Source organism: Anguilla anguilla, chromosome 16, assembly GCF_013347855.1.
Source record: "Anguilla anguilla isolate fAngAng1 chromosome 16, fAngAng1.pri, whole genome shotgun sequence".
Lineage (NCBI taxonomy): Eukaryota > Metazoa > Chordata > Actinopteri > Anguilliformes > Anguillidae > Anguilla > Anguilla anguilla.
In genome coordinates this window covers 22,112,366-22,125,537 of record NC_049216.1, presented here as the reverse complement: position 1 = coordinate 22,125,537, position 13,172 = coordinate 22,112,366, and the positions used below count along the sequence as shown (strand labels likewise).

Here is a 13,172-nt window from a genome sequence, read left to right as displayed (position 1 = left end):
CAGTGCAGGCATCTGATGTTTGCCTTGCGTGTTGAAGCAGGCTGTGAAGGCGTTGGTTCTGCGACTTAATCGTCCTCCTCTCTCAGGCCACGCCATGCCCATTAGATCGCTGACGTTCTCGCCAGATTCCCAGCTCTTGGTGACGGCCTCCGATGACGGCTACATCAAGATTTACGACGTGTGAGTACCGCAGTAAACCTGAAACGACTCTGTGTTTGTGGGCTGGTCTGGCCTGGTCCCGCTGGCTCCCACGTTTCATTCCCACCACTGAACGCGCTTCTGAGTGACTGAGTTATTTATTAGCATTTTATTCATTTAGTAATTAAACAAACAGCATACGTGGCTGTGTGGTCAGGTCCATTAGCTGTGCTTTGTCATCTCGCCACATTCTAAATTCCGCTTTCCAGTGATGCTTCAAATGAATTTCGAGGTTCTAACCAATGGCATCTCTGAAATATATGTTGCTCTGCACACTGAGTTAAATGGAATATTGATCAATACCTGACCGCTTCGGTCTGTTTTACTGGCATTCTGAACTGGCTGAATGCCTGAATCGACAGAAAGACGTGTTGCAGAGAATGTTTCAGACACAAATTGTTGGAGAGTCATACACTACTGTAGGGTCTCCTATTTGCTCAATCCCGGTGTATTGGAATGTGGCTCTGACTTTGAATACGTGACTGTTTGCTATTGATTGGTGCCTGGGTGGTTTTTCAGGCAGCACGCCAACCTGGCGGGAACGCTAAGCGGACACGGGTCCTGGGTGCTGAACGTGGCCTTCTCCCCCGACCACACGCACTTCGTCTCCAGGTAGGCCCAGCCCCCTTCTCACCTGAAAACGCCCAGCCCAGCTCTAGCCAAACCCAGGAAGAAGATTTCAGATTAGTCAAAAAGCATGTCCGTCGTTTGCATCAGTTGTGTGTATATAGTACAGTTTACAGGGTTTCTTCAGTCAGCCTATCTACAAGTGAATTTTTAATGAGCCTTACACGCCAAGGGGAGAGAAAGACAAGGTTTTGATTTAAGAGTGTGACTCATGCTAAAATGAGTTCAGTCAGGGCTGAGGGTGTGGTGCAGTGCAGTGTGTTGGGAGTGGGCCTGAGTGTTGAAAGCGGGTTCTGCCCTTTTCCTAGCTCTTCAGATAAGAGTGTGAAGGTTTGGGATGCCAGCTCCAGGACCTGTGTCAACACCTTCTTTGATCATCAGGACCAGGTGAGGAAAAGCATAAGCCCCTGCACACTTGGGCAAACTGGGTCACTACCCCATGGTACACCTGATTAAAATGAGTCGTGACCCCTTCTATATCTGGGTACTGTCACAATGTCTACTTTGCTTGGATAAACTGGGAGATGAAATGTTCTGTTCCTGGATATGCAAAGTCGCAATTTCATCAATAACTTGGTAAATGGTGTCATGCAATCTTTTATACCCGAGCAAACTAAATCATAAAATCTTCTATATCTGAGTAAATTAAATCAAGAAATTTTCTATACCCGAGTAAATCAAATCATTATATACCTGAGTTAACTAAATCAGGAAATTTTACATTCCAGAGTAAACTAAATCATAAAATCTTCTATACCCAACTAAATAGTGAAATCTTCTATACCCGAGTTAACTCAATCATGAATCCCTGGATAAACTGAGTGACCTGGTTACATTTTGTCGGCATGGGATTTGTACCTGAAGCTCAACGCGAGGCCTCATTGTATCTCACTGAAACGGATGCCACGGCAGCAGCAGCCCCGCAGGGAGCCTTAATGCCACCCGCCACCACTCGGGTGAAGCCAGGCGGCTTCTAACATGGCGGCTGCTTTTCTCCCAGGTGTGGAGTGTTAAGTACAATGTGGACGGCTCCAAGATCGTGTCTGCGGGAGACGACCGGGCCATCCACATTTATGACTGTCCGATGTGACCCCGCCCCCTGCCGGGGCAGTGGCTGCTGACGCAGCGGTTTGCGCACGCCGCGGACGCCTCCTGACCGCCGTCCCACCTGCATCCTGCGGGAACTCTGATCACCGGTGCTCTGTCCAAAGCACTTCTGGGACGACTTGCAACAGATCACCTGTGTCCGAAGGAGAAAAGCTTTTTTTGTGTATGTTTTGTTTCTGGCTGAGAAAAGGGTACTCCATCGTGTTCAAATAAACGTATTTTAAAAAACTTGCCTGACTGGCTGTGGATTTGTCTGCCTGCTGTGTACAGTCCCTTAATCGTTGGGGTCACGTGAATGTCATTATTTAATGGAGCAAACACTGCGCTGAAATGTAAACATTGTGTGCAGATATGGAGGCTGGAGACTGGCATTTCCACCAGGCTCACCAGTCCTAGTTTACACAGGGAGTTTGCTTAGAAGGCCTGTGAAGGCCTCTTTACAAACCATGCCCACGTGTAATACAAAGAGATAATACAAACAAAGCTGCTACGTTCTTGAAAGGGTATACTGTGTTACCACAGAACAGGGCATCCTTTTGATTTGTATTAATTACATGAATGACTAATTAAATGTGTCACCGAAGCATAAGCTATTCCAGAGACGGGATTAATCAATGGTGAAAATGCCTCTTGGATCTATCATATCATAAATATTGGAGGACTGACCATCTGGTTAGTTTGCAGAAGCCACGTTCCTGGTATCTGAAATTTAGTTGTAGGGATCTAGTATCCAGTTGCATTAATGTATTAATTACAAGGTATTTGAGACTTAATTTCAGATATCTGTGCCTAAAATTCGAACTGAATTTACTGAATTACAGATACTGTAGCCTTAGTTGTGCTGTTTATCAATGGATGTAATTTTAAGAAAACCATGAAACCATTTCAAGGTTACCGGCGTCCAGAATTGTTGGATATCTCCAATTCAGCATAGATCTGAATCTACCAAAGGTTTTTTTTTTGCCCATAATTATAGCTGTACATGTTAGAACACTGATGGAAATACAGTTGACATTTGTACCTCAAAACAACATTATCAGTATTATCATTTTCCTATTATTCCAGACTGTAACCATTAGATCTTCATAACTTAAGACCAACAGTTTCATCCACTCCCTGAAGATGAGGTTTCACATCTGAAATTTTATTAAGCTGTTATAGTAACAAGGTGTGCTTTGGGAGACTATACACCGCTTCAAACACGCAGCACATTTTTACTTATGCAAACGTGTTCATAAATGAAGTACACACACAACTTCAGGATGCAGAAATGTCCAGCACTGTGGAGGCTAATGAAACTTCACATGCACATTCACAGGCTGAATGATCACAGGGAGTGTGGAAAACATAATGCACGAAGAGGGAGATGCGGTCTAGTTTAAAAACTTAATACATCTTTTTACAGCTGTCCCTGTAGTATAGTGCGCCCTCTATAGGTTCACAATGTCACTGCACACTGTTACACCAGCATAAGGGCCATCTGTAGGGATTCTGAAAGTCCTGGGCGCACTCAGGTGTGTGAAGTTACTCGTGCAGAAGCCTGTATTCTCTGAACCTGAGGTGGGCAGTTTTGGGACAGTCTGCCTGCACTCCCCAACTTTATCTGATGACCTGAGAGAGGAAGTCACATGACCAGGAGCAAGTTCAACAGTCAAACATTTTTGGAGCATTCTGAACAGGTGCGTATGGGATTATTAAGTCCACAGTTGGAGTACTTTTCCCACTTGTCTGGACTTCAGCTTCCACAAGAACTCCTGGAATTGTACATGCTTCACCTGTAGAATTCCAGGGGTGTCAGCTGCCAAACTGAAAGGAGATTAACAACCGTGCAAGACTGCAGTCTATGTGGTTCAAGCTTCCCTTCTTTTGTAGTTGTAATAGCAGGTAAAAGCACAACCCCCTAATCAGAAATGGGTAAAAACCAAAAGGTGAGAAAAAAATTCAGTTAAAAGGCAATGTGCATTCTGCAATACTGAGAACACAGCACTCGTGTGTGAGAAGTTGGGGCGGGGTGTGGCGTGGCAGGTTTCTCTCACAAGAGTTTACTACCATCAGCAGAGGACTGTCCTTAGAAGAGCATGCAAGACTGTCTTGGCTTTGATGAACGTCTCACTGTACATGGTCTGAGGTAAAAGTGTCAAGATTTCCGATGACTTTATCAATCAGTTTTCATTAGGATATTTTCACATGGATATTCTCTTTCTACAGGTCAGTGCAGTCAATCGCATGCTGAAAACCAAGAGGAGACCATTACAGCAGCCCCCTTGACCACCTCCATTTTGAAGTCTTCATGCTGTTAAAATGATGTGCCCATAGGTTGAGGTGTTTGGACAGCTCTGCCTGCAGAACAGGCGGCGCTCCTTACAAAGGTAGGCACTAAATGGACTGGACCACTCTCCCTCACCCCATGCACCCCAACCCCTTATTTAAAAATAACCATTTAGTATCTGTTCCTTTGCTTTTCACAGCCAAACTTGAATGACAGGTACAGTACACACAGTAGCATTTCCGGATACCTTGTGGCATGATTGCCACATCCATGTTACAAGCCTTTGTTCATTTTCAGAAATTAATGAACATTTTTAATGTCCATAATACAAAGAAGCTTATTAATGTGAGCACCAGCCTTCCATTAGAACACTGTCAGTTCTCCAGGTAAAAGATGTGTAATGTTCACCTATAAAAACCAAAATCCAAGCCGACTGTTAAATATGCATTTCATAATCTTGAAACATGCCATTTCCCCACTGTAGTTCTTTGTTAGTTCCCTGTGAGCAACTTATTTTAACCAGTAGGTGAACCCACCTCCTGGTTCCTGATCCGACAGTGTTCTTACACATTCTTTTCATCTAAAGACGTGCATGGACAACTTTATTAGTCACCATTGGAAATAAGCAAATAGTGAAAAGAAATAAATACAGTCTTGCAAACAAAGAATTTCCATAAGTAGGGTCATCCCTGAAAAAGAGCTGTCCATAAAGCTTGGATTGACACTGCGACAAGCTGTTAGGAATGTGAGAGAGGACTGGATTGGTTGAACCCTTTTACACTGAGGATTAAAAAAAAAAAAAAATTTTAAACACCCCCCCTTCAAAGAGCAACGAGCGTAATGTCCACTGTATCCCTGCACACCTTGAAATAAATGAGACTAGCTGCACAATAGTTTCCTTGGAGAAAGGTGTGTCCTATTATGACTGAATTTATACATTTCTAAAAACCTCACTTTGGCCCAAAACTCTTCCATATTTTTTTTATTATTTTTACATCCATTGAATATTGAGCTTTTCCCAGAGATGCTGTACCATTTCAAACATGGCTGCTCTTGGGCCCCTTCTCCCCCTAATCACAGTAATTCCCCCTGAACTTTGATCAGAGGAGGAAAATGGTTGATGAAATGAATATACGGCTGTACTGTATACGGTTTTTGTTCTCTTGTTCCCTATATTGTTCACTTGAGCTTCATCTGGCTTTCTGTATTTTAACAGTGCCTTTAAGCAAGATGTACCCCTACCCTGTTAAAACACACTCATCCATGGTGGACTGAGGGGACGCATCCAGGTATTCTGATCTAGTGCTGATTTACACTGTTCTACCACGCTGGTTTAGATTGTCTGCTAGAGAACCCAAGTAGTAGGAACAGTGTGCACTTATGATCGTATTACTTTTACAGTTCTGTTTCCTTCTAAATCGTGCTGCTAAAATCATAGCTGGAAAACTGTCAAAAAGGACAAAGGGTCCATTTCACTGTTCAGGTTAACTTTCCATTCATACTTAGTCCCCTGATCTTGCATTGCCAATCGTGGTCAAAACTGCTGCTTTAAAAATTTAACTCCATTTGAACCATCTTAATTTTATTCTATTGTGTAATTTAAATAGCAATTTTTGATGCAACTGAAATTTTTTCTTGATCTTTTCATTTACGGGTTTTCAAAATAAGTCCTCAGAGAAAATAACTTTTTTCCCCAACATCTAAGTAAAGGTTAAAATACCCCCCCACCTCCGCAAGGAAACATCACAAGGCAACAAAGAGTTAAAAGGCCAACAAAAAACCGTGGGATGAGGGGACCCTGGGAGAGATAACCGAGAGCAGAGGCGTTGCCAGGAGCGATGGCGGTCCCCTACATGCTCTACCAGTGCCTGGAGTCCACCAGCTCCGGCCTCAGGCTCAGCTTCTTCAGCGTCTCGTACCCCACCACCATGACGATAGCCGTGGGCGTGGAGGAGATGATGCGAGCAGAGAGCCCCTTGGTCATTCCCCAGAAACCCTCCTCAGCCAGCAGCGTCTTAAAAGTCTCAATGACCGACGTCCGGCCTTCCACCTAACAGACAGACAGAAAGACCACCCTGTCAGCGCACACACAAGGTATTCACCACAAATGAACGGTTCAAATGCCAGATGTAAACAGTAATGATGCAAAGCGGTTTGAGCTATTCCAGGTCTTACTAAAATCACATCAGTCTACTGAAGCTGCCACACGGCAGGTGCAGGACACTCTCTCTGTAAAGCCTAGAATGTCACATTTGCATATATTTCCTCTTTCTGGTTCAGTAAAGTGTCCCTATTTAACAATCGATACTATCTGAGGCTGATTTTACTTTCAAATTTCCCTGGAGTTTGAAAGCAAGCAACAAGGGAAAGGAGAGGATTTGGTTGGACGTGGCAACCAGGCAACAAGCAAATAACCATAGGCATGCATATAGAAGGCATGGGAAATATAACCAAACATTTTGACCAGTTTTTAAATCTGGGAAGCAAGCTTTACGAAAGCACCCCTCATAGGCATTACCTGCACTCGGGCCCTCACCACGTCCATGGGGTTGGTGACGGTGGACGCGGTGGCCGCAGCCAGTGGCCCCGCCATGGCCTGCAGGATCAGGTGAGGACACTCACTGGGCGCCATCTTGGAGAGCTGCTCTGTGAAAACAATTCCACGTACACACAGGACAGTCACGCTGCTATTGTGACCAAGCAGAAATACTCAAGACCCTACATGATGTGCCCAAGCACTTGTACCAACGTTTGTGACTAATGACGCCTGGCTGAATATCTGCTGTACACCCTTGGTTTCATTTTGCCATGAAAAGCTACATCATCTGGATGCAGGTTAACAGATTTATGCTGGTGACTGTTCATGCCATTATTGGAATTTTGGAGTAATTCTGGCAAGTAACAGGTTGTCCATAGCAAGCAAACCCTAAGCAAAAGGAGACCTCAGCGATGACTGCAAGAAACATGCCTGGCACCTTTAGCATGACAACCTTAGTCGCTTTCCGCTACAGGATTAGCCAATTTGACAGGAAGCTTGTGAAAGGAGTTACTGTAAACAGCTGATTCCATGTGGTAATGCCACTCAAAGCTGTAAGCACGCTGTCTGAAACTTATGTGTTTTCGACCCTAGTGCATTCAAGTCATAACTACTGCAGTATCATCGTAACGGACTCTGAGACTTTGGGACAACATGCTAAATGCACTGGCGTGCTGAAAGTGGTACACTGTGCTGTCAAATGAACAAGAAAATGCATGCAATTATCAGCAGCAAAGAGAAAGACCAAAGAGACATTTCCTGTTGGCAGTACCTGCGTAGAAGTGATAAAAAGGCCACCAGACGGCACTGTTCGGGATGTACGTCAAGAGGGAAGCCACGTATCCCCTGTAGAACCCGCGGAAGCCGTCTACCGCGAAGATCTGCACGATTATGTCCCGCGTCTGTCCAAACGTCACCTTGTACTTCCCGGCCGCCATCACCATCTTGGGCTTGACTTTGAAGCGGGTCAGGTGCTCGCCCTGGCCCTGCATCATCAGCTGCTGGGACACCACGTCGATGGGCACCGTGATGCTCTGCGCCACCAGCGAGGCCGAGCCGCCCGCCACCAGCGACTTGAGCGTGTTGTCGGAGGAGTAGCGCGAGACGTACTTGCGCACCAGCTCGTAGGTGGTGATGTAGCCCTGGCCGGAGATGAGCGTGAAGGTGTTGACCATGAAGCCGCGGTACAGGCCGCGCACGCCCTCGGCCCGCAGGATCTTGAAGAAGGCGTCGAAGGTGCCGCTGTACAGCGACTTGCCCTTCTGCACCTGCAGCCGCGTGCGGATCAGCGTGGCCGGGTACACCGCTGCCCGGATCGTCATGGTCATGAACACGCCAAAGGAGTAGAACTTCCTCTTGTCCAGGTCCTCCCACTCGATGATCTGAATGTTACGTTTCTGCTGCATTCTTCCTCCCCCGAGCCGCCCGTCATCAGAGTCAGGACCGCATTGGCAAGCTTAAAAAATGACGATGATAGATAATATTCATTATAGCTTTTTAAACTGTAGTTACCTGGATGAGCTGTGCAACCCCTTCCATTAATTCTAACCGAGTACAGAGAAGCACCCCTGCCCTCTGAATAATGCTTTGGAATATTCCAGAATGCCTCATCTAAGCCAGGCACTCACTGATGCAACACGAATGTGTAACATATGAAACTGGTGCAGGCAGACCGGCAAAGGTGCCAGAGAAAGGTTCCACCAGAGAACTTTCTTCCCTCTCTGAATGATGCAATAGCTTGCCCATCACACTGTGGCATGTCAGGCTAAAGTCAACACTGGTATGATCTGGATTTGATATCAGACCCTGGGGGCACATCACAGCACCAACGACTATTGGTATGACGAGACCCGCCTCCAAGCATACTCATAACCTATTCAAAAATGTATGCCTATATGGCCGAGTTTGAGATTGCTGGTAAAACTGGTGCCACCAGAGATTTCCATAAACCTGAAATAATTTTCCAGCGGTGATGATGCATGTGTAGACCTTATGTCTTGTGAATGTCCGTTCTTTATTTTAAGAAGCAGCCAGTAATCACTCTCGTGTTTTTATAACGACTAAAGGTGCACTGGATACGTGCAGTTATGTGATGTTAAATTGTGGTTAGTGATATCCGATTTCAGAGGCAAACCACAGTCGCAACCTTTTCTTTCATTAAATATTTCTAAAAGCTAGTTGGAAGAACGAGTATTCAATTCAGTCACAGACGAATGACAAATTCTTGAATAAGAAAATAATTTGAGAATTCTACTCACGCAGGAATTTTGCGGTTATATTACTTTAACGTGGTCGGGGAGTTTTAAAGTAATTGAGTTCAGTAACCAACTTGCTAATGCAGAACTAGACATTGTTACTAAAAGACGCAGTCGGTGGAAAACAGGTCCAGCTTGCTGGAGCCATTTGTGACTTTCTGCTCTTGACTGTATGTAGGCTACAGATACCATCGCCAGTTAATCTACAACAAAGGATTTTGTTTCCGGTCAACTTCGCATACACTACTTCTGTTATTTTATGTTTTCCATACGTTGGGGACTCCGTTCTTTTTGCAACGTAAATTGATTTCTGTGGTATAACTAAATCCCACAGCTGACCACAATCTTTCGAATGGGTCGTCTGTTGTTGTAACAATGTCCTTGCGAGCTTTGAACTCAACAATCAAACAATTAATGGGGGCCATTAATCCAACAGCACTATATTAATTTCGATCTACAACAGTACGTCCGTTATATGCCAGTTGATCATAACAAAATGCAGTGAACTGAATGCATAATTCCTGAAAGAGCACACCCATTAACCGGTGCACTATACTGTGCATTGCCAGCTAGCTAATGAATTGCCCTGGGTCCAACGTTACACACAATGACGGAACAGCCGACCTCTTGCTAAATAAGGAAACGTTCACTTACTGTGTCACGTAGGTGTCTTCGTTAGAGACGCATTTCTGATTTTATATAGTCTACATTGTCCAACATAGACTTTATTTCCTTAAAAAAGAGGAAAAACCATCAACAATGCAGCATTTTGGAATGCCTCGGCCTAGTACGAAATCATGGTCAGATCCGTCTCTGAAAATGTCATACTTCTCAACGACCAATGCGCGGCCACTGATTCTGACGTAAAGCAAAGGTGAAAGGTCAGTACACGCCTTAAACGCACATGGACTCGTTGTTTTTCTAATTGTTTAAAAGCCGCTCTCGTCTGTGATTTGTTTGTATGGACCCGACGTTATCGTTTGGCCAAAGACTGGAAAGTGCGAAGTGTAGGGAAACCAGTGTGTCAACGTTCTAAAACGCCCATTAGCGTTGTGGAATCATGTGAGGTTGCCTGGTTTCGCCATATGGATTTTATGAAATTATATGACTGGTGCCTGAAGCTAATGCATGCTGAAACCAAATCACCAATATGGATCATTTATTTATAGAAACAGTCCTTGTACATTTGCATAGTCTAATGCAACATATCTAGGCAGAAACGGTTTGCTTGCCGTCTGAATATTCTAAGCGAGGCTTTGTTATGGTAAAGTCATCTGTACATATCCTGGTGCACCAATATTAGTCACACTGTCAGGCTTTCTTCACCTTTGATATAGTATAGCCCAATGTAGATGTATTTCATACCGGAGCTATATTAGTCATCTTGCGCCATAATTTAAATCTACAACAGCAGCATTATTTACATATTTCGTCATTCTAAAAAACATTTCTTTGCATGTTTTCACATATTGTAGCATTACAGGAGGACTTTATTGCAGATATTTGTCCATACTGTAACTGCTACAGCAATGTTCCTTGCTTAGTCATTTAACATTCCTTTGCGTTGTTGTAATTAAGTGACATTTCTATATTTTATCTATCAGGGAATAAATGAAGGAAAATATTTCTCACTGATGATCTAGTCCTATTAACTGTGTTCATCTTTCTATTGCACACTTCTTTTTTTTTACTTTGTTCACATCCAGGCAAATTGCTGAGTTAGGTAGGACTTTAGGTTTTATGCAAATATTTCCTAAGGCTGTGTTCACACTGAAAATGAGTATGTGTCCACACATCATCACATGCAGATACATGTATTTTTACATTTCGGCTTGGAATTGTCTCAAGCCAGTTATGTTCAATGGTATTGCTGCGATTTTTGTTTGCAGGTCATTTCAAGTCTAATGGGTTAAAATACTCAAGAAACCTTATGTTGCAGTTTGGGGGGAAAAAATTATATTCTGTATTTTTCATGTTGTATTTTTTCACATTTGAAGTTTCTCCCCAGCCAGCTTCCCACAGCATCAAACAGGAAGTTGGGTTCATTTCCTGTGCCTATAGAAGCTGAAATTCTCCATGTGCCCACAGGGTGGTGATGGAGATCCAAAAAATTTTGTACCGCTTATGCAGTGTTGATTTTCTTTCGTTCTCGTGTTATGGTTATATCGCTGTGAAATTGCCCTTTGCATGCAGGAATATAAGTCGGAGAGTTTATAGTATGACATGCCAAAATGACAAAAACTGATTTAATTCCCCTGCCCGCTGGGAAAGCACATTTGCCTGTATCAATTTGTTTGATGGTATAATTTACCATAATCACATTATTACTTTGTTTGCTTTTCATTTGAATGTCAGTGTGTACAATGAGTTTTTGACTGCTGTGCTGAAAGCGTTCTATCAGTTTCTGCAGTAATGTCCCACTAAAGGAAACTTGCCAGGTAACTGGTAACAGTTCTTAAAACACTTCTGTGCCTGTTTTGAAACCATTAAAACATCAAGAAAAAGATTATGTCAAAAAATCTGCAAATATAAAATTTCCTGCCAAGAGAATCACTGTAATCTTGTATATTTTTATCAGTTCATGTTGGTGTTTAATTCTCAGCCAATACATTGGAATTGTGTCCATGGCAACAGAACCTGGGATACAGTTTTTACATGGCTTCCATACCAAGTGCATTTCCAAAGTCCCTTAAGACTGGAACCATATTGGGATTTCCCAGGCAACACAAAGGGAGTGCAGAGATGTCTTAATAATGTGAAAGTAACAGTGGTGAAGCCTGGGACAGCTGCCACAGCTACTTAAGAGAATTATCTGCCATCGGATATGCTGTCTGCAACTCCCATTAATCCTTATGAATGATGTAACCCAATAGCATAACGGACGCTTTCAGAAGCTGGCCAATCACTTCAGCAGAGGGGACAGTTGGACAAACTCTTGTGTTGAATTTAGGCTACACTGTGAATCCTTGTGAATGCACAAACCTTTGAAAATACATCTTGCACTATCTTATTGCAGGCAAAGTAACAAAAGAAATTACAAGTATCATAATAATAATAATTATTATTATTATTATTATAATAACAAATTATTATAATATTATAATATTATTATTATTATTATTATAGTGACAATAATAACAATAATAATGATGTTCATAGTTTATTTCATTCCACTTCAACATTCTACAATCAATTACAGCTAAAAGGTAATGTATTTGTGATAGTAAACAGATTTGACAGTCCTAATGTCTTGTAAAATACAAGTGAATGTTGTTATTAAACGATCTGATTCACAGTGGTCTTAAACAGTTTTGTCTGTGTGTGCTCTTGCAAAAAAACTGATATTGTATCACCTCTGGTTGAAAACAGCTGAATAGTTTCTGTAGTGAAGAGATAACGGCAGAGTAACTTTATATGACTGATTGTAGGATAAACACTACATGGCCGAAAGTATGCAGACACCCCTTCTAATTAGTGGGTTCGGCTACTTCAGCCACACCCATTGCTAACAGGTACTTTAAATCAAACATTCTGTACAGCCATGCAAATATTGGCAGTAGAATGGGTTGTACTGAAGAGCTCAGTGACTTTAAATGTGGCACTGCCATAGGATACCACCTTTCCAACAAATCAGTTTGTCAAATTTCTGCCCTGCTAGAGCTGCCCCAGTCAACTGTAAGTGCTGTTATTGTGAAGTGGAAACGTCTAGGAGCAACAACAGCTCAGCCATGAAGCAGTAGGCCACACAAGCTCATAGAATGGGACTGCCGGGTGGTGAAGCGTGTATAGCGCATAAAAATAGTCAGTCCTCAGTTGCAACACTCATTACCAATTTCCAGGCTGCCGCTGGAAGCAACATCAGCACAAAAACTGTTGAAATGGGCTTCATGAAATGGGTTGCTATGGCTGAGCAGCTGCTCTGCCCTGACCTCAACCCCACTGAACAACTTTGGGATGAATCAGAATTGTTCAATGGGACAATCAGAGACATATTCCAAAATCTAGTGGAAAGCATTCCCAGAAGAGTGGAGGCTGTTATAGCAGCAAAGGGGAGCCAAATTAATGCCCATGATTTTGGAATTAGATGTTCAACAAGCACATATGGGTGTGATGTTCAGGTGCCCACATACTTTTGGCCATGTAGTGTATCTTACCTGATAAATGCCAAACTCTTGGTGTT

At 43.1% G+C, this 13,172-nt stretch overlaps 2 protein-coding genes across 9 annotated transcripts in view; one reads left to right on the top strand and one right to left on the bottom strand.

Annotated features, from left to right (window-relative positions):
* The window catches only part of wdr61 (WD repeat domain 61), a 34,028-nt gene extending 31,867 nt beyond the window's left edge, over window positions 1–2,161 (top strand). For all 8 annotated transcript variants that reach the window (XM_035396405.1, XM_035396398.1, XM_035396404.1 and 5 more), the window contains 4 exons: window positions 87–180; window positions 718–810; window positions 1,134–1,212; window positions 1,826–2,161. In XM_035396405.1, the coding sequence (XP_035252296.1) occupies window positions 87–180; window positions 718–810; window positions 1,134–1,212; window positions 1,826–1,915 (356 nt within the window). In that variant the 3' untranslated portion in view covers window positions 1,916–2,161. The remainder of the gene's footprint in view (window positions 1–86; window positions 181–717; window positions 811–1,133; window positions 1,213–1,825) is intronic.
* An 894-nt stretch (window positions 2,162–3,055) lies between these two features.
* On the bottom strand, window positions 3,056–9,848 carry slc25a44a (solute carrier family 25 member 44a). Its single transcript, XM_035396352.1, has 4 exons — window positions 9,647–9,848; window positions 7,510–8,193; window positions 6,720–6,847; window positions 3,056–6,251 (listed from the first exon to the last, which is right to left on the bottom strand). Exons 2-4 carry the CDS (start codon window positions 8,141–8,143, stop codon window positions 6,060–6,062), a joined length of 954 nt encoding a protein of 317 aa, XP_035252243.1. The 5' UTR covers window positions 8,144–8,193; window positions 9,647–9,848; the 3' UTR covers window positions 3,056–6,059.
* Window positions 9,849–13,172: the final 3,324 nt, after the last annotated feature.

What these genes read in the sequence shown, in the direction of transcription:
- slc25a44a (XM_035396352.1), bottom strand. Translation starts at nt 8,143, where the DNA reads ATGCAGCAGAAACGTAACATTCAGATCATCGAGTGGGAGGACCTGGAC. An exon ending in TTTTTATCACTTCTACGCAG is followed by an intron (nt 6,848 to 7,509) that starts GTACTGCCAACA and finishes TTGTTTTCACAG; the next exon opens with AGCAGCTCTCCAAGATGGCG. An exon ending in TGGTGAGGGCCCGAGTGCAG is followed by an intron (nt 6,252 to 6,719) that starts GTAATGCCTATG and finishes TCTGTCTGTTAG; the next exon opens with GTGGAAGGCCGGACGTCGGT.